The following is a 23,203-nucleotide window of genomic DNA, read 5'->3' on the forward strand; positions in this document are numbered from 1 at the left end:
CACCAATTTCTATTTTTTTTTTAACTTTCTCTAACTTTTAATTAGAGAAAAAAAAATTCTTGTACCATGTTTTCTTGTACTTCTTTAATTCAACAATATTTTTGAAAGTCCTTCCTCCTATGATGATATTTTCATGCATATATCATTCGTCCGACGCTTGTCGTCATGATCATTGGCCAAACAAACGGCATATATGGGTCATAGCCGTCCGCCGACAGTGAAAACTCTTTGATTCTCTACTAGGATCGTAAAAACTCTGATACCAATTTGAAGGAAAATATTTTATTTATAAACTCAAAATTTCTTGAATCTTACTACAAGATCTCTCTTGATCTTTCTATTATGTATTTTATGTATATTATTTTGTATTTTTATGTATTGAAAATAACCTAGCAACATCCATCTTTATAATAATAAGAAATCTAATTAAACTGAGACTAGAAAATCTATTTCTATATGAACTAGAACAAATAAATTCTAACTAGACATTAATTAAATAAATATCAAAAATAACAAATCCTAAACACCATAGAATTCCTACTTCAACTTTGAATTAGTATTCCAACATGGAGTAGCAAATTAAGTGCATATTTAGCTTAACTTATTTAAAGCAACCTATAAGCTAAAAACAGCTTCCAAAAAAATAAAATAAGTCAAATAGACTCAATTGTTTTTTAAACTTATTTTAAGCAAAAAATAACTTTAAAGTGGTCAATCAAACATTGGTCTAAGTCAATCAATTCTTGGTCAAAATATTGCAGCTTATAATTCTTGGTTTTTGCTCTATCATCATTCCTCATTAATATTACTCTATCACAACTTGGAGGGCGGTTTAGCCTCGTGAATAACCCAATTTTATAATTTTGACTATATGGGGTGATATCTTAAATGAATGAATACGTTGGATTTTGCATTTCGAGTAAGCCAAGCGTACGTGACTAAAGTTTGTATTTTAACAATGAAGTTTAAAATTAAAATTTTTTGAAATGATTTGATAGATATTACAAGTCAAATATTTTTATTTTCAAAATATTATAGATCTCTAGAAATTTATGATTAAAGGTATAGAGTTAAGACGACCGTTAAAATATTCAAAAATATGTATAGTCAACAAAAATTTAAGATGAGGGAAGTGTTTTTTCAAATTTTAAATTTAAAGAAAATGGCAATAACTCCTATGTTTATATATATGACAGATGAAATTAAGAGCCTTGTTCATTATATTTTTATTAGTATTCCCTCTATCTCCGTCTAAAATTATTTGTGTTTTACATGTCTTCTAAGAGAATATAAATTATGAAGGATTTTTAGGTATTTACTCTAATTTATGTCTTAAATATAATCTATCTTTATTAAATATTTACTTTATTGAGATGTTCATAATTTTTCAGAAATAATTACTATTAAGATTAAAATGAAATAAAAATAATTAATTTTGTGTTGAACTTGTGACAGCACAGCTAAGTTATGGTACACAAAAGCATAAAAGGGATAAAAATTAGATTTTGGGAATTTAACTATTGGCACAAAAAATGGAGAAAAGTAAAAGTATAAAATTTTCATTACTTGAACTTTAAGGAAACTTTTCAAGGAGAAGATCCCCATAAAGGTGTTGGATACTTTAGCAAGTGCCCTTTTTGGATTATTCTAAACAAGAATAATGCAAATGTGCAGCAAAGAATAACTTGTAGTGAAGTAATGAATCTCAGAATGTCCACTGACTAACAAATCTTTAATATTTCCTCTCATGTTTTTGCAGTACTATTAAAGAGAGTATACTGTTTGTCATAGATCATGCAGAGTATTTAGTCATATTTTAGAAAATGTGGTATCTCAAGAAGTTGCACTTGCCTTCATTTTTGTCTTCTAATTTGGCTCTCTTGGTTTTTATCCCTTTGGTTCTTCTTTCAGTTATCGCTTGTACATTGATAGGTCCACAAAGTAGTTCATCTTTTGTGTCATTTTCCTCCTCTTGGAAATGGAAGTCTGTTGGAATCGTTAACTCTTATTCTTTGAGGTCTTTAAGTAGTTATGAAGAGAAACATGATCAGCATTTACAAATTGTTGGTCTAGAAGATGATGATTCATCTTTTGCTTCTCCTTTTAACAATTCATTTCATCAGAAATTGGTAGTTGAAGAAGACTCGATTCCTCATCAACCTCCCCAAGTAAATCCCACTTTTCCCTTGTTTTATTATATTGTTCTACTTTTCTTGCTTATGTGGTATACTTAGGATTTAATTAAGTTATATACATTCTTAGTGTTTTTGTGTTTAACCTGTGATAGAAGGTTTTAATTATTGTATTTACCTTATGGGTGTGTTAGTAGGCAGGCAGGAAAATGTTTTCTCCGAAAATAAGTGATTCTTTTATTTATTTTTTGGTGTTTCTTGTGTAAAAATTTTGTGTCTCAAAACCATTTATATGTAATATAGGAATACACTACCGGGATGGCCAGATGGGATAGAGGGAAGGGGGTGAAGAGGAGACAAAACACTCTTGAAAGGCTACATTTGGAACTTGTCTTCCCAAATTCCCATTGGGAAAGTTATTTTCTTCATTTTAAGGAAAAAAATTTCTAGAGAAAATATGTTGATCAAGAAAACATGGAGAAATAAAAAATATTTTCTTCCACTCCAAACACACCTTATAATTAAGTAGCCTCATTATATAACCTTCGGCGCATAGAACTTAAACTTGATCGTATCTTGATCTATTTTCTTCTTATTGTGCTTTGCTAACTTGTGAATAGAAGGAAGGAGGAGAAGAGATTGAGAGGGATGAATCAAATGAAGGAGAAAAAGAGATTGATAAGGATATATCTGATGAAGGAGAAGAATATGGTAATGCAACTAAAGGGGTACTTAAAATGTATAGCAGGTTAGAAAGGCTTGAAGCAATTTTGGCAAAATCCAGATCATCAATAAGAGAAGCTGCTAGAAATGGGAGTATGATATCAAACCATCATGATCCTGATTATGTTCCTCAAGGCCCCATGTACCATAATGCAAATTCCTTCCACAGGTACTAATTCTACCTCTTACAAGTTTATTTAATTTTTGGTTTCCATTTGGTGTGTGGTCCGTATTGGAGTCCAATTAAATTCAGATTTGCGTGGCCGAAAGTTCCACATTGGGAGGTAAAACTCTCCTAACAAAGGTCATTCCGTCAAATCCGAGACATCTGATTAAAGATGAAGGATTAATTACCAGTGCAGCACAACCCTTATTGATTCAACCTCACAGTTGATTAAGTTATATAAACTACCATTTTATCATATTATCAGTTAATGTTTATCATAGAGATTTACCTGTAATACTCTATACATGAACTGGTTGTGTATATACTTATATACCATTAGTGCAAAGAACTTAAACTAAATCTACAGTAACGTCGTGTTCATAATTGTATCTTTTGTGAAAATGTTGTAGGAGCTATCTTGAAATGGAGAAGAACTTCAAGGTATACGTGTATGAGGAAGGAGAACCTCCAATATTCCATAATGGTCCATGTAGGAGTATATATTCAACAGAGGGAAGGTTTATACATGAAATGGAAAAGGGAAGACTTTATAGAACAAAAAATCCTGATGATGCCTTGGTGTATTTTCTTCCATTCAGTGTAGTTGTGATGGTTCAATACCTTTTTGTCCCTGGTGCCCATGATATGCATGCCATTGGTAGAACTGTTGCTGATTATGTCAAAGTCATTTCTGAAAGACATTCTTTTTGGAACAGAAGTCTTGGTGCTGATCACTTCATGCTTTCTTGCCATGACTGGGTAAGCAAATTCTCTAGAGTCAATTACATGTGCTACTATTTTATAGTATTAATCAATTGTCGTGACCCACATCAAATCGTGACACATAACATATTATCCTATTGTCGACCCCAACTAGTTTCAGATTGTGACATACTCTGTTTCAATTTGTTTGTCTGTATTTGACTTGACATAGAGTTTAAAAAAGTAAAGAATGTAGCAAAATATCCTTTAATTTTGTGATCTTAAACATGTCTGTAGCAAGTTGAACCTAAAGAATCCTCGAGAAAGAGATATCTGTTTTTGAAACATACTAAAAAGCAAAGAAGACAAACAAATTGAAATGAGGGGAGTAGTTGATAGTTTGATTGACATTTTGTCATCAAATTTGCCTTTTTGATGAAAAACTTTTCCATTGATCTCCAGGGGCCGCATTTGACTTCATATGTTCCTCATCTCTTCAACAGCTCCATAAGAGTTCTTTGCAATGCCAATACATCAGAAGGTTTTAATCCCCTAAAAGATGTATCCTTACCGGAAATTAATCTCAAGACGGGCGATATCAAAGGACTCATTGGAGGTCCCTCACCATCAAGAAGATCAATCCTAGCATTTTTTGCTGGTGGTTTACATGGTAACATAAGGCACCATCTACTAGAACAGTGGAAAGGGAAAGATGAAGATGTGTTGGTTTATGACAAACTTCCAAGAGACAAATCTTATGAATCCATGTTGAAGAACAGCAGGTTCTGTTTGTGTCCAAGTGGATATGAAGTTGCAAGTCCAAGAGTTGTCGAAGCGATATATGCAGAATGTGTACCTGTCTTGATTTCAGATAGCTATGTGCCACCATTTAGTGATGTCCTGAATTGGAATGCATTCTCTGTCACTATTGCTGTGAAGGACGTACCAAATATCAAGAAGATACTGATGAGCATTTCTCAGACTCAGTATTTGAGAATGCATAGGAGAATGAAGCAAGTGCAGAGGCATTTTGTGATCAATGGATCTCCTAAAAGATTTGATCTTTTCCATATGATTGTTCACTCAATCTGGCTAAGAAGATTGAATATAAGAGTTCAAGAATAGGAGTTAACATACTTAGTTTCAACAAGTTAAAGAAGAACAACCTTCAACAGTTAAATGGAAAATCCAATTCAACTAAATTAGCATACTCCTAGTAACTAGTACTAGTATATCCAAATGGAACTAACATATGATGATTTCTTCTTTTTTTTTTGTCAAAAGTTTTCTGAATTTTGCTGTTAAATCTTTCCAGTTTTGAAATAAATTACTTGTAAGTCATTTTTTTTTCTGCAAATGCCTCTTTAAAAGTACCTTAGTAATAACCTCTAATTAATCCAGCTTTCTAGAAGTACTCTATTTGTTTTTGACAGGACAAACGTCTATGGGACAATGTATAACACTACTTTTCTACAGAAGTAGTGAGAATTTGTCTTACAATTGATCACGATCGAGACACTGGATGGCATGGCATTCTCTGACCTTAGTTCAAAAAAAGATTCAACAAGGCCTAACACAGCAGTACTAAATTTGGGTTTAGCACATTAGTCTTACATCACAAGAAAGGATTAATTTCACGATGATCATCAGACTCTGATCAATTGCAACAAAAGTCATAAAACTATAATTTGTAACTAAAAAGCAGTGGTTTAAACGGAGGGAGCGTAGGCGGGGCATTCTACGTAGTATAGGATGAGACGTAAGATTCGACACATGGGGTGTAAGCCCATTGATCTTTAAAACAACAACCCATACCTAGTGTATACGCACAAGTAGGGTATGGACAGGATAGAGTATATGCAAACCTTATTCCTATCTTGTAGAGATAGAAAGATTGTTTCTGGAAGACCCTCGGCTTGAGCAACACATAACAAGGCAGTGTGACATAGTGAATAATAGAGAAAGGATAACATACCATACAGAGAAGAATAGTGCGATAAAAGAAACGCAAGATATAACAGGTAGTCATCGTAATTGAAGAACAAGAAATTATGAGAACAATGCAACCCACTCAGCCTACCCTACCCTGTAGAAGACTGAGACAACACTCCACTACCTTCTAAACTTGCACATAATTTGTGACCTCCATATCTTCCTATCTAAAACCACCTTTGCCAATGTCACATACCTCTTCATCAGAGAACGTACCAATCTACTCTTCACATGTTTAAACTATCTCAATCTTGCCTCCCTCATTTTGTAAATCACAGAGCTCACTCCGACCTTATTCCAGATATCCTCATTTCTAATCTTATGTCTCTTGGTATGTCCATGCATCAACCTCATCGTCCTCATTTGCGCATCTCCCATCTTCTGGACATAAGAGTTCTTAACTAGGCAATACTCCGTCCCATTCAATAGAGTCACCCTAATGTTGCAGTCAAACGCACACGCAATTACACACAATCACACAAGTAATATAGTGACTCGAGAGTCGGATGTTGAACTCACATGGACTCGTAATTTAACTATTTTGAAGGAAAATATTTTATTCATAAATTCAAGAGCTCTTGAATCTCACCCCAAGTTCTCTCTCTTTTTCTCTACAATAAAATATTTGTCAAGGCACCCCTAAGAAACCAAATTAAATTAGCACTAAAAAATCTATTCAAATATGAACTAGGACAAACAAATTCTAACTAAATATGAATTAAATAAATAATAAATCTTAAATAACTTAAGATTCCTGATCCAACTTTGATTATTTTCCAAGATTCTCCAGTAATTCGAAGTTGTATACTCTTGTCTTTTTCTTGTCATCGTTGTTGTTGTATTGCAACACTTCTCTCAAATCTTCAAATTCTTGATACACTTCTCTTTAGCCTTCAATTGTTGCATCACTTCTCTCCAACAACCATTTATTTTTTTCTTGGTTTGTTAGATCTCTTCTCTCCAACTTCAAAGTGTTGGATCACTTTCTCTCCAACTCACATTTATTTTTTTTCTTGGTTGTTGTTGGTACCAATAGCACACACAAGTGTATGCGACCAACCAAGAAATATAGTGACTCTTTCTAACTGGATTATCAAACCCAAAGGACTTTAATTAAGAAGATAACTTATTTTTTGTGTAACTATAATTAAATTCAAGTGTGATAGAGAGTTTTGATTGGTGTTTTATACTAACAATTTAAAGTAATAAAACTAATTAAGCTAACTAACAGTTGATTCAATTTCAAGTGGAGCTTATCAAAGACTTGGAAAATTCTAGGGCTACAACTTAACATGAGTTCAAGTATAATATTTCTTACTTTAGAATTTGATAGGTTATCAAGCTACTGATTTACAAGGTTAATTTTACGATCATGATCTCTCGACCTCTAATCACCTATCATAGTTGACATTCTAATTACATCATTGAGCGGGGATAGCCATAAACCAACCATGGAGCATTAAGCTATCATCTTGTCTCGTAACCAAATGTGTTATACTAGCTATATCTCTATCCTAGATATGAAACAGTCTAAGGTCTATCCTAGAATGAACATGTTCCTTGTATTCCTTGTTCTACCCCTCTATTCCTCTCTCGAGTTAAAGAGCGGACAAGAAATGTATTTCAATGTTGATTAGACATTAAAATAGTAAAAGCAAGCATGCAATAATAAGTTTAATTGATAATCCATCTTTATCCAAAGAAAGTTATATTAAACCATTACTCATAGACACAACCCTAGAATAAGGGAGTTTAACTACTCATAAATTGATTTATAACAATTGTTTGTTCAATAGTCATCCAAGAATTCGAAATATGAAAAGAATAGAAATAAACCTTAGTATTCTTGAAAAAAGTCATCCAAATTGTTCTCCACTAAATTAGAAAAAGAATAATCTAAAAAATAATAAAACTTATCTATTTATAGAGTTGGAAAAACGCGGCCAAATTTAATCCTCCAGGTTTGCGATGCGGACATGTTTCATCTCTTTAGGTTTTGGTAAATCACTCTTCTCAGCAACACAGATTCCACTGTCTCAAATTCTTTCGTAGCCAAATATTACTCTCTAGGTCCACGATGCAGACACACCATAGACTTCGTTGTTTCATAATGACATAGCCTCATCCTTAAGGTTTTAGCTCCTGCTTCATCTCAACTTCCATCTTTGTCCTTCATTTGTTTTTCATTTTGCAAGCTTTCCACCCTACAAGCACCTAATGACATTGGTTAGTCCAAATACAAAAAATATAACTAAAATATAATCAACAACATGAATTTACTCTCAAAATTAACTAAAAACATGGGTTCACTTGGCTATTTGACGTATAAATACGCCTAAGATCACCACCCCACGCTTAAAGCTTTGTCCATCCTCGAACAAATCCACATATTTACAAAAACGATGGCTCCAACACTGTAATGACCTCCAAGGTCATTTTCGTGCTTTTGTATGTTATTACTATTTTACCCTTTCTTGTAGCTTCTTTATATCTCTTATGTGATGTTGGGATGTATAGCATGCTCCCTAAGGTGATCGGTTGAGTTTTGAGGTGGTTTGGCCACTTTTTAGGCTTAAGGATTGAGAGAGTTGACTGTAGTCAACATCCAGAGATTCGGGCTTTGTATGAGAATTCTGACAGTTCTATCAGTTCCGAAAAGTCCATTTTTGTCTAGAAGGAAGATTGATCTGGGTTTTGGAGTCTTCGTTTTGAGTTTGTGCGGTTTGTCATTTTAACTTTAAAGTTTTGGCAAGGTTTGACTTCGATCAACATTTTGAGTAAACGCACTTGGATGAAAATTTTGTTAGTGCGGTTAGTTATAGAACATCGAGTTTGGTCTAGAACGATCTTTGGTTTGGATTCTGAGGTACTCGTAATGAGTTTTAGGCCATTTGGGTGTTTTGAGTGCTTTCCTTGGAAAGTATTGACCTTGGTCAACCTTTCGTCGAAACAATCTCCGTTAAAAAAATCCATCGATTCCATTAAGTTCGGAATGTCATTTCCAGATGGGTAGTATATTTTTCGTTTGCGCACACGGGGTTCCAAATGAATTTGGATCACCCCATCGGAGAATTTAGCAATACCAAGTTTATTTTGCACTAGCAGGGATCTGGTTTCGTCGCTAAAGAGAATCCTGGTCGCTAAAGCGAGTGACGCTAAAGTGATCAGGAGGTCGCTAAAGAAACCAGACACCTGGGGTCCGGGGGTCGCTAAAGCGACCACCAATAAGTGACCTGGTGTCGCTAAAGCAATGCCCTCCTCTTTGAGGTGGTCGCTTAAGCGAACACTGGGGTTCCCTTGTGACATCAGAGACCTATTTTTTTTCTCTTTTTTAGATTTGATACCTAACTTTCAAACTCGATTTCTCTCTTTATATTTGGGTGATTCAAAAGGCTAAGTTGCGTTAATTGTTTTGGAGGAATCCATTGGGTGTTCATAATTAGGAGAAAAGGCTTCTTGTGAGGTAAAATGCCCTTTATGGATTCCCCTGAAAAGACCTTTAGGAGCAAAGGCTTAGTGGAGACGTCGTGGACTCTTCTGTTTCATGCAAGATTTAATTCCCGTCTAGCTTTCAATTCTGGCCCCAAGTCTGCGATGCAGACTCCCCTGTTTCCTATACTTTTTTTTGTTTACACTTTAATAGAAGAGTCAAGAGATACGTAAGACTATAAGAAAATAAAATTAAAAAAAGTAAAAACTAAACTCAAACCAAATATACAAGAAAATAAAATTCTAACTACTACAAATGATCACGGGTTGCATCCCGTGTAATACCTTATTTAACATCGCAGCACGACTCAACTCATGGATCATTCTTCATTAAGTTCAAGCACTTCTTTATTATAGTCTGTATTGTTTCCAAAGTAGTTCTTAACTCGTTGTTCATTTACAAAAAAATATAGAACCTTTTTTTGCACTCCACAACTCTCAATGCCATGCTTTGTCATTCAAACTACCTCGAATGGCCCACTTCATTTGGATCTCAACCTTTCCGGGAATAACTTCAATTTGGATTTGAATAGAATGACTTGTCTCCCTATCTCAAAGACTCGAGAGACTATATGCTAGCCAAGCCAGTGTTTCATCTTCTCTTTATATAACTTGGCGTTCTCATATGCGTGGAGTATTAACTCCTCTAATTTATGCAGCCGACCAAGTCTTTTCTTCCCGGCTAACTCAGGATCAAGGTTTAGCTTCTTTTATAACCTAATAAGCTTGATTTTCTAGCTTGGCTGGGATATGACACGCTTTTCCAAACATTATGTGATAGGGAGAAGTCCCAATTGGTGTCTTATAGGTAGTTATGTACACCCACAATGCATCATCCAGCTTCATCGCCTAGTCCTTTCATTGCGCATTCACCATCTTTTGTAAAATATGTTTTATTTCACGATTTAACACTTCCACTTGGCCTCATATTTGTGGGTGGTATGTTGTATCCACCTTGTGACGAACCCCATACTTGACCAATAAATTCTGCACCAAGTGATTTATAAAGTGTTTTCCTCCAATAATAATGGCACATGGGATCTGAAATCGCATGAAGATGTGTTTTTTTATAAACTCTATCACCACCTTTGAATCATTAGTAGGAAGATCTACAACCTCAACCCACTTGGATACATAATCCACAACCACTAAGATGTACTAATTGTCATTGGAAGGAGGAAAAAGTCCCATGAAGTCTATACACCATGCATTAAATATTTCTACCTCCAAAATATTATTTGGTGGCATCTTATTTTGTCTTGAAATAGTCCTCACCCTCTAGCATTGATCGCATTCTTTCACATAACTCAGAGCATCTTAAAACAAGGTTTTCTAGTAAAAACTAGATTGGAGCACTTTATGGGATGTATATTTACCTTCATGATGTCCTCTATAAGCAGACGAATGACAACTATCTAGTACTCGTTTTACCTTATTTTCAGGAACACATCTCCATACCACTCTCAGGGGCTTACTTGAACAAGTAGGGCTCATCCCAAATATAAAATAGTGCATCATAACTCAACTTCTTTTTCTGCTTAGTAGTGGCTCCAGGTGGAAACACTCCACTCACTAGAAGGTTGAAAATGTCAGCATACCACGATAATTCAATAACCTCTAAAGCCAACACCTGCTTATTCAAAATCTCCTCACAAATGTTTCCTTCATCATGAATATGCAATGAACACTCTAACCTGGACAAGTGATCAACGGTATGATTTTTAGTGCCTTTTCTATTATTAATCTTAAGGTCAAACTCTTGGTAAAATAAGATTTATCTAATCAGTCATGGTTTTGCATCCTTCTTATCAAATAGGTACCTGATAGCAGCATGGTTAGTATAAACAGTAACTTTAGTACCTGCAAGTATGATCTAAATTTTTCAAAGGTGAAGACCAAGACAAAGATCTCTTTCTCTATCACTGTATAGTTAGCCTGTGCTGAATCAAGAGTCTTACTCACATAGTAGATGGAGTAAAACACCTTTTCCCTTCGTTGTCCCAATACTGCGCTGACAGCCACGTCACTAGCATCACACATTAATTAAAATGATAGCTCCTAATTAGGAGAAATTAAGATAGGATCCTCTATTAGATTCTTCTTCGATGCCTCAAAAGCTCGGATGCAATTTTCATCAAACTCGATCTTCACCTCCTTCTCCAATAGACTACACATAGGTCTTTCATACTTGGAGAAATCCTTGATGAATCTTCTATAGAAACCAGCATGGCAAAGGAAACTCATCATTCCTTTAACACGGACTAGAGGAGGAAACTTGTCAATAACTTCTACCTTTTCCAGGTCAACTTCAAGCCTTGCTTGGAAACTTTATGGCCTAGAAAAATTCCTTCTTTCACCAAGAAATGACATTTTTCCTAGTTCAAGACAAGATTAGTTTCCTCACATCGAATCAACACCCTATCTAGATTCTTCAAACAAAGTTAAAACGACTACTCAAAGACTGAGAAATCATTCATGCAAATCTCTGTGTAGTCCTACATCATGCCGTGAAAAATAGCCATCATACATCTCTAGAAAGTGGTCGGAGCATTGCATAATCCTAATGGAATATGCTTGAAAGCATATGTTCCATAATAACAAGTGAAGGTGGTCTTCTCCTAATCTTATTGAACAATCAGAATCTAGTTGTACCTTGAGTAGCCATCCAGAAAACAATAATATTCCTACCCAACCAGCCTATCCAACATTTGATCAATAAAAGGGATCGGATAGTGATCCTTCCTGGTGGCCTCATTGAACTTTCTGTAGTCCATGCAGATGTATTATCCCTTGACTTTCCTCGTAGGTATCAACTCATTCTTTTTATTTATGACCATAGTCATGCCCTCCATTTTGGTCATATATTGAACTGCACTCACTCACTTGTTATCAGAAATTGGGTACACAATACCTGTATCTAGCCACTTGATTACCTCTTTGTGTACCATATCTTTCATCACTGGATTTAGTCAATATTGGCATTGCACACTCCGAATTTTCCCCTCCTTCATATAGATTTTATGTATGCACATACAAAACTGACACCTGCCAATAATCGACTTCTTATTCCTTCTCAATCTAGACAAAGTTGCTTTAGCTTGCACTTCTAGCAATGCTGCTGAAAATATTACTGGTAAAGTTTCATTCTCACCCAAAAAAGTATACCTTAAGTGAGAGGGGGACAACTTTCAACTCTAACTTAGGTGCTTCTTCAATCAAAAGTTTGGTTGGAGACCCCAACATCATATTCAATGGCTCAACATAATTCTTCTGAATGTTTACATTGGCTACATCCAGAATCTACAACAACTCTTTTGCTTTCGAATCCCCAAAAATATCTTGGCCTACCAATACTTTCTCAAGAGGATCTTTTGATTAAATGTACTTGGCTTTGACTTCCTGATCAATCACTATGATGGATGATAACTCTTCATAAATTATTGGCACCTTCATAGCCTTGTACACATCAAAAACTTCCATTTTTTCATGAACCCTCATTTTTAGCCGACTGACTCTTACATCAATCAGTGCTCCTCTAGTGGCCCAAAAGGGACATTCCAAAATAAATGAAACTTTTAGGTCAGGCTCAAAATTCAGAATGACAAAGTCCACGGGAAAGAGGAGAGATCCCTCTTGGACTAATACATCTTCCATGATACTGTCTAGCCTAGCCATGGAGTGGTATGCAAGTTGCAACAAGATAGTCGTTCTTTGGATTTACCAAACCTATATTTTGAAACATAGATATTGGCATTGAGTTTATGCCATATCCCAAGTCACACAAACCTCTTATATTAATGCACCTTCCAATTGTAATATGCAGGGTAAAGCTCCCAAGATCTTTTTTCTTGGTGGAAAATTTCTTTTGAATCCTAGAGCTACACTTTTTAGTAAGTGCAACTATTTCATAATTCTGTCTGCATGCTCTTGTTAGCCACAATGTCTTTCACATACTTTGCATACATAAAAATTGTTTGCAATACATCAATAAGGGGCAAGTTAATATGAACCTTCTAAAGGATCTCAATGAAATAACTAAAACATTCATCCTCCTTTTGCTTTTTAAATTTCTGTGGGAATGGAGGAGGTGGTTTAACTTTGGTCTCCTCATTTATACCGGTCGAACTTGATCTAGCTTCACTACCCACTTTTTCTTTTCATTTTGCCTTAGATGATATCTTTTTTCGGAGCGAACTCCTCCAATTGAAGACCACTATGGTTACCTATGGCATTCACTTGCTATGCACTTGGTGGTCTTTGTGAGGTAAATCGGTAAACTGCCCATTTGTGTGAAAAAGTTGCACCATATTCTGTTTTAGCTCAAATCTACCTCCGGCTATAAATGTTTGAATACCAGAAGTAACATTGGTTGTGAGTGGGATTGCCACATCATGCACTTTCATGGATTCCATTTCCACATGTACCTCTTGCTCATGCTCGACTTGAGGCACAAGATATTGTAGAGTCACTTGTCTTCTTTGTTGATGCCAAAATCGTTCAGGCTCAGCTAATGGCTCTATAATTTCCCCATCTCTTTTCAATGTAGTTACATGAATTACTTGTAATGAATAACAACTAAGATAAAGTTACCAACATTTGCACAACTAATCAAGAAACTCAAAAACAAATATCTGTCGATTTTTAAACTCCCCAAAAATAGTGCAAAAACTCGTTGCTACCAATAGCACACGCAAGTGTATGGAGACAACTAAGTAATATAGTAACTCTTTCAAGCCGGATTATCAAATCCAAAGGAATTTAATTGAACGGATAACTTATTTTTTGTGTAACTATAATTAAATTCAAGTGTGATAGAGATTTTTGATTGGTGTTTTATCCTAATAATTTAAAGTATTAAAACTGATTAATCTAACTAACAATTGATTTAATTTCAAGTGGAGTTTATCTAAGTATGAGGAATTTTCATGCTGCAGCTTAACATGAGTTCAAGTATATTATTTCTAACTTTAGAAATTGATAGATTATCAAGCTACTGATTTATAAGGTTAATTTTACGATCATGATCTCTCAACCTCTAATCACCTACCACAGTTGATAGTCCAATTACATCGTTCAGCAGGAATAGACATGAATCAATCATGGACCATTAAGCTATCATCTTGTATCGTAACCAAATGTGGTATACTAGGTATATCTCTATCCTAGATACTATACACTCTACGTTCTACCCTAGAATGAACACAATCCTTGCATTTCTCATTTTGTCCTTCTCTTCCTCTCTCGAGTTCAAGAGCAGACAATAAATATATTCTAATATTGATTAAGTATTAAAATAGTAAAACTAAGAATGCAAGAATAACTTTAATTGATAACACATCTTCATCCAAAGAAAGTTATATGAAATGATCACTCATAGCCACAACCCTAAAATAATGGAGTTTAGGAACTCATAAATTGATTCATAACAATAGTTTATTCAATATCCATACAAGAATTTGAAATATGAAAAGAGTAGAAATAAACCCTAGTGTTCTTGAAGAAAAGTTGTTCTCCAAAGAATTAGAAAAAGAATAATATGAAAAATAAGAAAAACTTTTCTATTTATATAGTTGGAAAAACTCGGCCAAATTTTATTCTCCAAGTCCACAACGCAAACATATTTCATCTCTTCAGGTTTTGGCAAATTATTTTTCTTTGCTACATGGACATAACACGAATTCCACTGTCTTAAATTCCTTCGCTGCCAATATTACTTTACACACGGAACTTCACTGTTTCACAATGACACATCCCCATCTTTAAGCTTTTTGCTCTCGCTTCATCTCAACTTCCATTTTTGTCCATTCTTTTGGGTTCATTTTGTACACTTTCCACCCTACAAGCACCTAATCACCTTGGTTAGTTCAAACACAAAAACTTTAACTGAAATATAATCAACAACATGGGACTTTCTCTCAAAATTAGCTAAAAGCATGGGTTTACTTGGCTATTTGGCATATAAATATTCCTAAGATAAGTTATGTTGGAGAAATTCTAATATCCCTCAAAATGCTCACAAGTGCCTTAAGAATTCCTTGGGAATAGACCAATGGATTTTTAGGACCCATATATTAAAAGATAGATTTCTCAAAGAACTGCACAAATCAGTAAGGTCCGCGATAAGTCCCCATCGTGGACTTGCTTGCCTCCGCGTCGCGGACCTGGCAGTGTATTTTGGCTGAATTTAATTTTTAGTAAGGGAACTTTAGACTTTTCCCTAAATTGTTAGCTAATGATCCTAGACGTTTTTAGGACCTAATTCAACTCTATAAATTAATCTAAACCTCTAATTCTATTTATTCTTCTACAATTCACCTACTCAAATATTTATCTCTCTACAAAAGACTCTCAAGGACTCCATTGAAGACTTCAAGTAAATTCACTCAAGCTCTGCATCAAAACTCCCAAGTTCTTCCAAATTATTTGGTGTTCTCACTTAAGGTATGTGGGTATTGATTCATGGGTTCTTTCATCCATGAAGCCTGATCAATTTGTCAAGGTTTTCTATTAAATTAAAGTATGGTATTTTATGGGTTTTATGATCTCTATTCTATTGCATGAATTATAATTCAAAGTATGATCATGAGTCTATTTTGATATAAATTGATGGTTATTGCATTAAATTGAAGAGTTTTTCTATGAATTCTCCTATTTTGATCTCTAGGGTTCATGATAAAAATTATGAGTATTTTTAATTATACTTTCTAATGATATTATTTATATGAATTATATATGGATTGATATAAAGTTTATGATCATGCATGTTTTTAAGTCAATTACATGATTTTCAAATCAATTGAACATGCATTCATGTCTTACCTAAATTTCAAGTATAAGCTATGATCATGAACTTCCAAGTATGAATTATGATTATGTACTTCAAATATGATCATGGACTATAAATATGTTTCGAAGGATGATTTTCATGCAAGTTATAAAGTAAGGTGACTTAGGGCCCTATGTGGTGACCTAACGTCAAACTATATGAATTATGCAAATATGATTGTAATGATGAAAGGACAATTCTCACATTACAAGTATGTTATGAAAATGAGCTGCTCCATGATCTCAAACCTATGATAATGACTATGATATATGAAATTATAATTTCTATGCTATGTATGTATTCTGTGGGATATGACTTAACCGAATATGGACTTGAGGTGGAGGTTCGAAATACGGGGTCTTTATATAAAGTCTCTTGTCTCATAACTACGTGCCACCATAGGATTGCCTTCATGTCCTAGCTAGTGGATCCACATATCGCATATGCATGACCCACTTAATGGGGTAGAGTCTACCTTGGCAAGTAGATTCCCCTTTTCTTCATTGTTTGGGGAGACAACGGGATTCCATGTTATAGCTCGCATGGTCTTATTGTCGGTTATGGTTCCTATCCCACATATGTAGGATCTCTTAGGTATTCTATGATTTTAAATTATGTTTTTTTATGGTTTGGTCAATATGATTTTCTCATGTCTTTACTTACCTCATCTTACCATATGATTTGCTTGACCATTGCATTCCATGATTTATGTTGCATGTCACGCCCACATACTTAGTACATTCCAACGTATTAATGCATAATTGTTGCCTACATTTTCTCATAATGTAGGGGTTTAGGTTGAAGATCGCACTCATCTACATGGCTAGTTAAACTTTCCTATCCAGCGGTTGTGGAGAGTTCTCATTTATTGGGGATTAGTTATCGAGTTAGTTATTGTTTTCAAAATTTTTTGCTATATTTCATATTGAGGGTGAGATAGGGACATGTCTTAGAACCCGCCCATATTCATGAGTAGACATATTTAGTTGGACAAATTTTTTGAGTCTATGTTGTTATGTGACATTCTTCATTTACTATTTATGGTTTAGACTCTCTTATGATGTTTCTGCTTTTGCTTTACCTTATGAATTCTTATGATATGTACAAGATTCTTGGTTGGATCCCTTCAAGATTTTAATCACCATATTACGACTAGGCTTTAGGTCGAATCGTGACAAACTTAGTATTAGAACACAAGGTTCTTTTTTAAGTATGTAGAAGGCTATAAGGCTTTTTAGGAATTCTCACTTCTTTCATGATCCATGTCGTGCTATAGCGTTTACCGTAAGACTTTTTTTCCCTAACAGTCTTTTTTTATGATTTTCAGAAAGATGGCTCTAAGAAGACCACCATTTCTAAGCAAAGATAATGTTAATGAAGCCCAAGATCCCCCGGTTCCTCAAGACAATGGTCCTCTATCGGACCAAGTGACTAATGCGGAGTTTTGAACTGCCATTACTATGCTAGCCCGAGTGGTGACCAACCAAGGTGTTGTGACTCCTCCTAATATTCCTACTCCGGTCTCAAGAGTAAGGGACTTTGCACGAATGAATCCTCTAGAGTTTCATGGCTCAACATTTGATGAGAATCTTCAAGAGTTCATTGATGAGTTATAAAAAATAGTGAGTATTATGGGGGTGACTTCGAAAGAAAAAACGGAGTTAGTAGCCTACCAAGTTAAGGGCGTTGTGCAAATATGGTACACTCAATAGAAGTTGGAGAGAGTGGATGAAGGCCCTATTGAATGGGAAGCTTTCAAAGTTGCTTTTCTTGATCACTTTTTCCCTCTTGAGTCAAGTGAGGCTAAAGTGTTGGAGTTCATAAATCTTTGACTAGGCAATATGGGGATGAGGGACTATTCTCTCAAGTTTACTAAGCTCTCCAAGTATGCTCCTTAAATGGTTGTCGATCCATATTCCCGAATGAGTAAATTCATATCGAGGGTGTCCGACTTGGTTGCTAAGGAATATCGCACCGCTATGCTTGTTAAGGAGATGGACATATCTCGGCTCATGAATTTTGCCGAATAAATTAAAGGAGAAAAGCTTAAGAAAATGAGGATGAGGGATTATAAGAGGTCCCGATATGAAGGTGGGTTCTCCAATGCTAGGACCGTTGGTAGTAGTGGACGCTTTCATCACAGCCAAATCTTAGGGAAGAAGTTTGCTAAGGATAGGGCACCATACCCTAAAGCTCAAGGAGAAGGAGTTGTAAATGCTAGTAGGCCTCATCCAACCTGTTATATTAATGATATCAAAGCGCCAGAGTTGGAGTCAACTTATTTTATGAGCCATCATTTTAATTATCTTCCATTGAGGAGGGAAGATTATTTCTTCATCAAGCCAATAGTCCGCACCAATTTAGTTGCCAATTTGGTTTTCATCAAAATATTCTAGGCTATTTAGAGAAGGATATTCGCACTGATTCACTCGATGAAGGACTTAAATATTGGCAAATTTGCATATCACGTACTACTATGCCCAAATCAACATTTCCTTCTAGGATAACTTCTGCGAAGAAACTTTACTCTACCCAATATCCATTTTGGTGGGAAAGATCCCATGGGAAGTTTCTTGAGGATACTTTGGAAATTTGTTGGAAAAGGTTGGGCCCAACTTTGTCATCTATTTAGAGGATAAAAGTCAAGCTATTGAAAATAGACCCACATAGGGTACATACACACTAATAACATTCATAAAAAGCCTGCCTATAACTAGCTTAATAAACAATATCCTATCACTGATCCTCTTTATCTCTACCACACACTCCCTAAGGTCTGCGTCGACTAGAATACCTACTCCATTCCTATCCCTTGAGCTTCCTGAGTACCACAATTTAAATCCATCCACATCCCAAGCTTTGGAACCTATCCATCTAGTCTCCTAAACACAGGCTATATTAATCTTTCTCCTCTTAAGACACCACTAACTCTATGGACTTTTCTGTAAGTGACTCTATGTTCCACAATCCTACTCTCAACATACGAAAATCCGCTTATGTCTTACCACTATTTTCCCTTGCCTTCACCCCCAATTGAGGACATGACCCTAGTACACCATCAATAACCAAAGCAACTAAAATGATATGAACTACAAAGTGAAAAAAAACTAATAACAAATAAATTAATAAAATACAAGCAACGAGATAATAATTGACAATATAGAACGTATAATAAAGAGACAACACACACTAGCTAATATGCAAATCAACAACCCTAGACACTAAGTGAAAAAGGAAAGTGAATAACAATAACTAAAATACTAAAGGTAGGAACTAGTAACCTTTCCCACTCTAACCTTTCCCTTCCTAGGATCTCTAGAGCCACAGTCTTTGCATTGCAATTAAGTACCGTAAAGTAGGGGGACAACCAAGTCACACCTAAGATCACATCAAAATCTTCCATTTCTAGGATCACTAAGTCAAACCAAGTCTGGTATCCCATAAACACAACAGAATAACAACGATACACATGGGTAACTATGATTGACTCTCCAACAAGGGTAGAAATATGAACAGGGGCATCCAATATATCACACAATGTATGAAAACCCAAGGCATATCTTATAGACATATAGGAATAAGTGGAACCCGGATCAAATAAAATAGTAGCCATCCAATCACAGACAAAAATAGTACCTTTGATAACTGCATCAGATGCCTCTGCCTCGGTTTTGCCCAAAAATGCATAAAACTAAGCCCACTCATCTTGATGGGCCACCTTTCTACTTGGCTGGACTTCTCCTTGACCGGTAATACTACTGCATCATCCCCCACAGCCTCTCAGATTTCCTCCTCACCCACTTTGTGGACGTCCTCTACCACTATTCCCTTTAGCTATTGGGACCACTACTCAGTCCTGCTGGGGTATTGAAACTATCCCGTGGGGGTGAGGCCCTCCCTCCGTATATGTCCCAACTCTCCACAATTAAAACAACCACGAATAAAAGATGGGAGACTACTTGGGAATGAAGCTCTCTGACCCTCATGGGCTTGATGTTGTTGTGGAGTACAGTGCTGACTGAATTAGCCGGGCAGCAATCACTGGCCGGCCTAACCCTCTGGAATAGAATCCCTGAAAGTTACCTACACTCTTAAGCCTTTTAGCCAATGCCTTGGCTTGCCCATCCTTCCTCACACCTTCAAGTTTCTTAATAAAATTTGTGACCTCGTTGAAGCTCTTACCGAATGAAGTCATATGAACAGAAAGTACCGCAACTCGGGGTTCAAACCATTCACGAACAACCTGATCCTCTCCTCCTCAGTAGTGACCAGCTGAGTAGCATACCTGGACAGTGCATGAAATTTGGCCTCATAAGCAGCCACTGATAACTCTCTCTGCTCAAGGGCCATAAACTCATCTTTCTTCATATCCCTCAAAATTTAGGGCACATACTTTTCTAAAAATAGACCATAGAACTGAGCCTAAGTGAGTGGGGGAAATACAGGCGAACGACACTCTATATAGGCCCTGCACCACAGCTTGGCCTCTCCTTGCGACTGGAAAGTTACAAACTCCACTCTATGTTGGTACACTATTCCTAATAACTTGTGTAGCCTCTCATAGCAATCAAAAATAAACTCGTAGGCATCCTCATTTTTATTCCATGGAAAACTGGAGGTTTGAACTTGAGAAATTTGGTGAGCATGTCATGCTTAGTACCAATCATCAGAGGACCTATTAGTGTCCTGAATAATGCATCTGTGCCTACCACTTCATTTGTAGGTTAAACTGCAAAAGCAAAAAGACAGTCAACAGGAGTTAGTGTTGCTGGCATGGTTGGGATGGCGCCCGTGCCAACTAAGCCACTCAGAAAGGCCATGATCTGCTGGGCCAATATTGGGTCTAGAGGGGGAATACCAGTAGCTTCAGTTTGGTTATCCTCCTCCTATTCAACTTGCTCTTGCTCTCCTCCAGCTTTCACCTATCCCTCAAACTAATTATGGGAAGCAGGAGGAGCCTCACCTACTGGCACCTCCTCAATAGGGACCTCTACTCTAGTAGGTGTTGTCCTTCCTCTGCCCCTGCCTCGCCTACCTCTCCTGCCTCTCCCTCTGCTATGCCCTCAAATGGCTAGCTCTTGTTTGGGCTCAACTAGATCTACTGGCCTGAAACTATTATAACGTGTGTTAACCATCTGCGGACAAGAGAGTGAAAGCGATTAGATACTAATTTGGATCACCAGATACCAATTGGCATCAAGTTATAGCATGAAGGAAGGAAGATAGTGAAACTTTTCCTAAAATACTGTAGCCTCTCGAAGAAAAGTACAGACATCTACGTACCATTCTGCAAGACTCTACTAGACTCATTTTGGTACTACGATATCAACAAACCTAGGCTTTGATACCAACTTTATCACGACCCCATCCCGCCATGACTAGTACTCATAATACTTATTCCAGTGGGAGAACCATTTCTACAGCCCAACTTATCAAGCTTTAGGAGATAACAGTTAAAGACTTGCAAAAGCAGGAATAAACCAAAAATAATGATGAGTTCTCATAAACTCATCCAACCATGTTAATAACAACGAAAGGCGAAAGTAAACACATCCTAGAAAACTGAAAGTCATCGTACCAAAACTCTAACTAACAAGTCTAGAACAGAAGTACAACTCCAAATAAAAACTAGTAAATAAATAGAAACAATGTCTGAACATGTAAGTTTCGAAAAAAGGATTGAGATTAATGGAAAAGTCCACGGCAGCACGACAAAATAGCTCACCCTTGTAGTTTGAACAACCTGCTAATCTTTCAATCGAGGTCTCTCTGCAACTGGCTGAATATGCTCTATACTTAACAAAAGGCAGAGCGAGAGTAGTATAAGGACACAAAATAATGGTGTACTGGTAGTATCACGTGGTTAGCTAGTAAGCAGATCATAGACAAGTAAATTTTAACACAATAGGCATATATATATATAGAATAAGTCAACCACATCTCAATATCACAGGTCAATGTCTTTCACATGCTACAAATTCACACAAGGGTCCTCTAAAGGGACCTACAAATAGTCAACTTTGTGTCGGAATGAGACACCCGATTTAAATATGTGTCAAAATATGACACCCAATCAAAATGCGTGTCGAAAGTTGATACCTGATTCAAATTATATGTCAGAACGTGACACCGATCCCAAGATAGCACGATCAGAAGAACATTTAATATTTACGACATTTATACCACTAAGAACAGATTCATCACAATAATAGGCTAGAAAGTGATCATTTCACACATAATCTAGCATGTTTCCCTATTCATATACACACAAACATATCATAAAGCAAATTAACAAGTATATGAAACACATACGGGAAACTAGACTATTACCTACCTCAAATTCAAACTTTCAGAACCTTACAACGCAATATCCTTTCCTTTTCGGGTTCGTGTTTATCTTTCTTGGTCTAGAAATATTAAATACATATCAAGGATTAATACAATGACCTAACTATCAAAAAATACAACACAATTTCATTCCCTAGGCAAAACTCATGATCCTAACCTTATCTTAGAGCTATTTTCCACCATAGATGTTCAGTTATGAATCTAGGGAGTGAAAACCTTAGCTTAAGCATGGAAATTCATGGAAAATCAATGGAAGTCGCCCTAGGTCGCCTCTTGGGGTTTTAGAAACTGATTCTTGTAGAGAAGACCATTTCTGGTCTTTTTCAAGATTGAAATCGCGACTGTCCAGCTCTAGCGGGACAGATCCCTCTCTAGCGGGATATATGGAAATAGTGAGCTCGGAGTTTGTGCTCCAAGACCCCATTTTACAACACACCCCTTTCTAAGACATATTAAAATATACCCCTTACACAAATTCGATTCCGAGAGTTTTACTCGCCCAAATGTGATTCCGCAAAGATGTAAATGCTCTGTATCGCCTTGACTATCAGTCTGTCTAATCAAATTATAAATTTTATCTCCCATCATTCACGTGATCACCCTAAACTTCACCTGACTCAGAATTCATCTAAGTCTGACTTAGGCTCAAATTCTTCGAAGTTACTACCCAAAGTTTTCTGACCCAAAATATTTTTCCATTGGCCTATCCCTAACGACGGGAGCAGGTCGTTATAGATGACGAGGAAGACAACAATGACGACAACAACACCAATAACAACAACAAAAAAAGGAAAAATAAAGAAAAAAATACTTAGGGAAACGATA

At 36.0% G+C, this 23,203-nt stretch overlaps 1 protein-coding gene across 1 annotated transcript; it reads left to right on the plus strand.

Moving 5' to 3' along the window:
• Positions 1–1,814: 1,814 nt before the first annotated feature.
• On the plus strand, positions 1,815–5,040 carry LOC129876315 (probable glycosyltransferase At5g03795). The gene is made up of 4 exons (XM_055951730.1): positions 1,815–2,168; positions 2,753–3,024; positions 3,432–3,780; positions 4,186–5,040. The coding sequence occupies exons 1-4, from the start codon at positions 1,824–1,826 to the stop codon at positions 4,846–4,848; spliced, it is 1,629 nt and encodes a 542-aa protein (XP_055807705.1). The 5' UTR covers positions 1,815–1,823; the 3' UTR covers positions 4,849–5,040.
• The last annotated feature ends 18,163 nt before the right edge of the window (positions 5,041–23,203 follow it).

This window comes from Solanum dulcamara, chromosome 2 (assembly GCF_947179165.1).
Source record: "Solanum dulcamara chromosome 2, daSolDulc1.2, whole genome shotgun sequence".
NCBI classification, from domain to species: domain Eukaryota; kingdom Viridiplantae; phylum Streptophyta; class Magnoliopsida; order Solanales; family Solanaceae; genus Solanum; species Solanum dulcamara.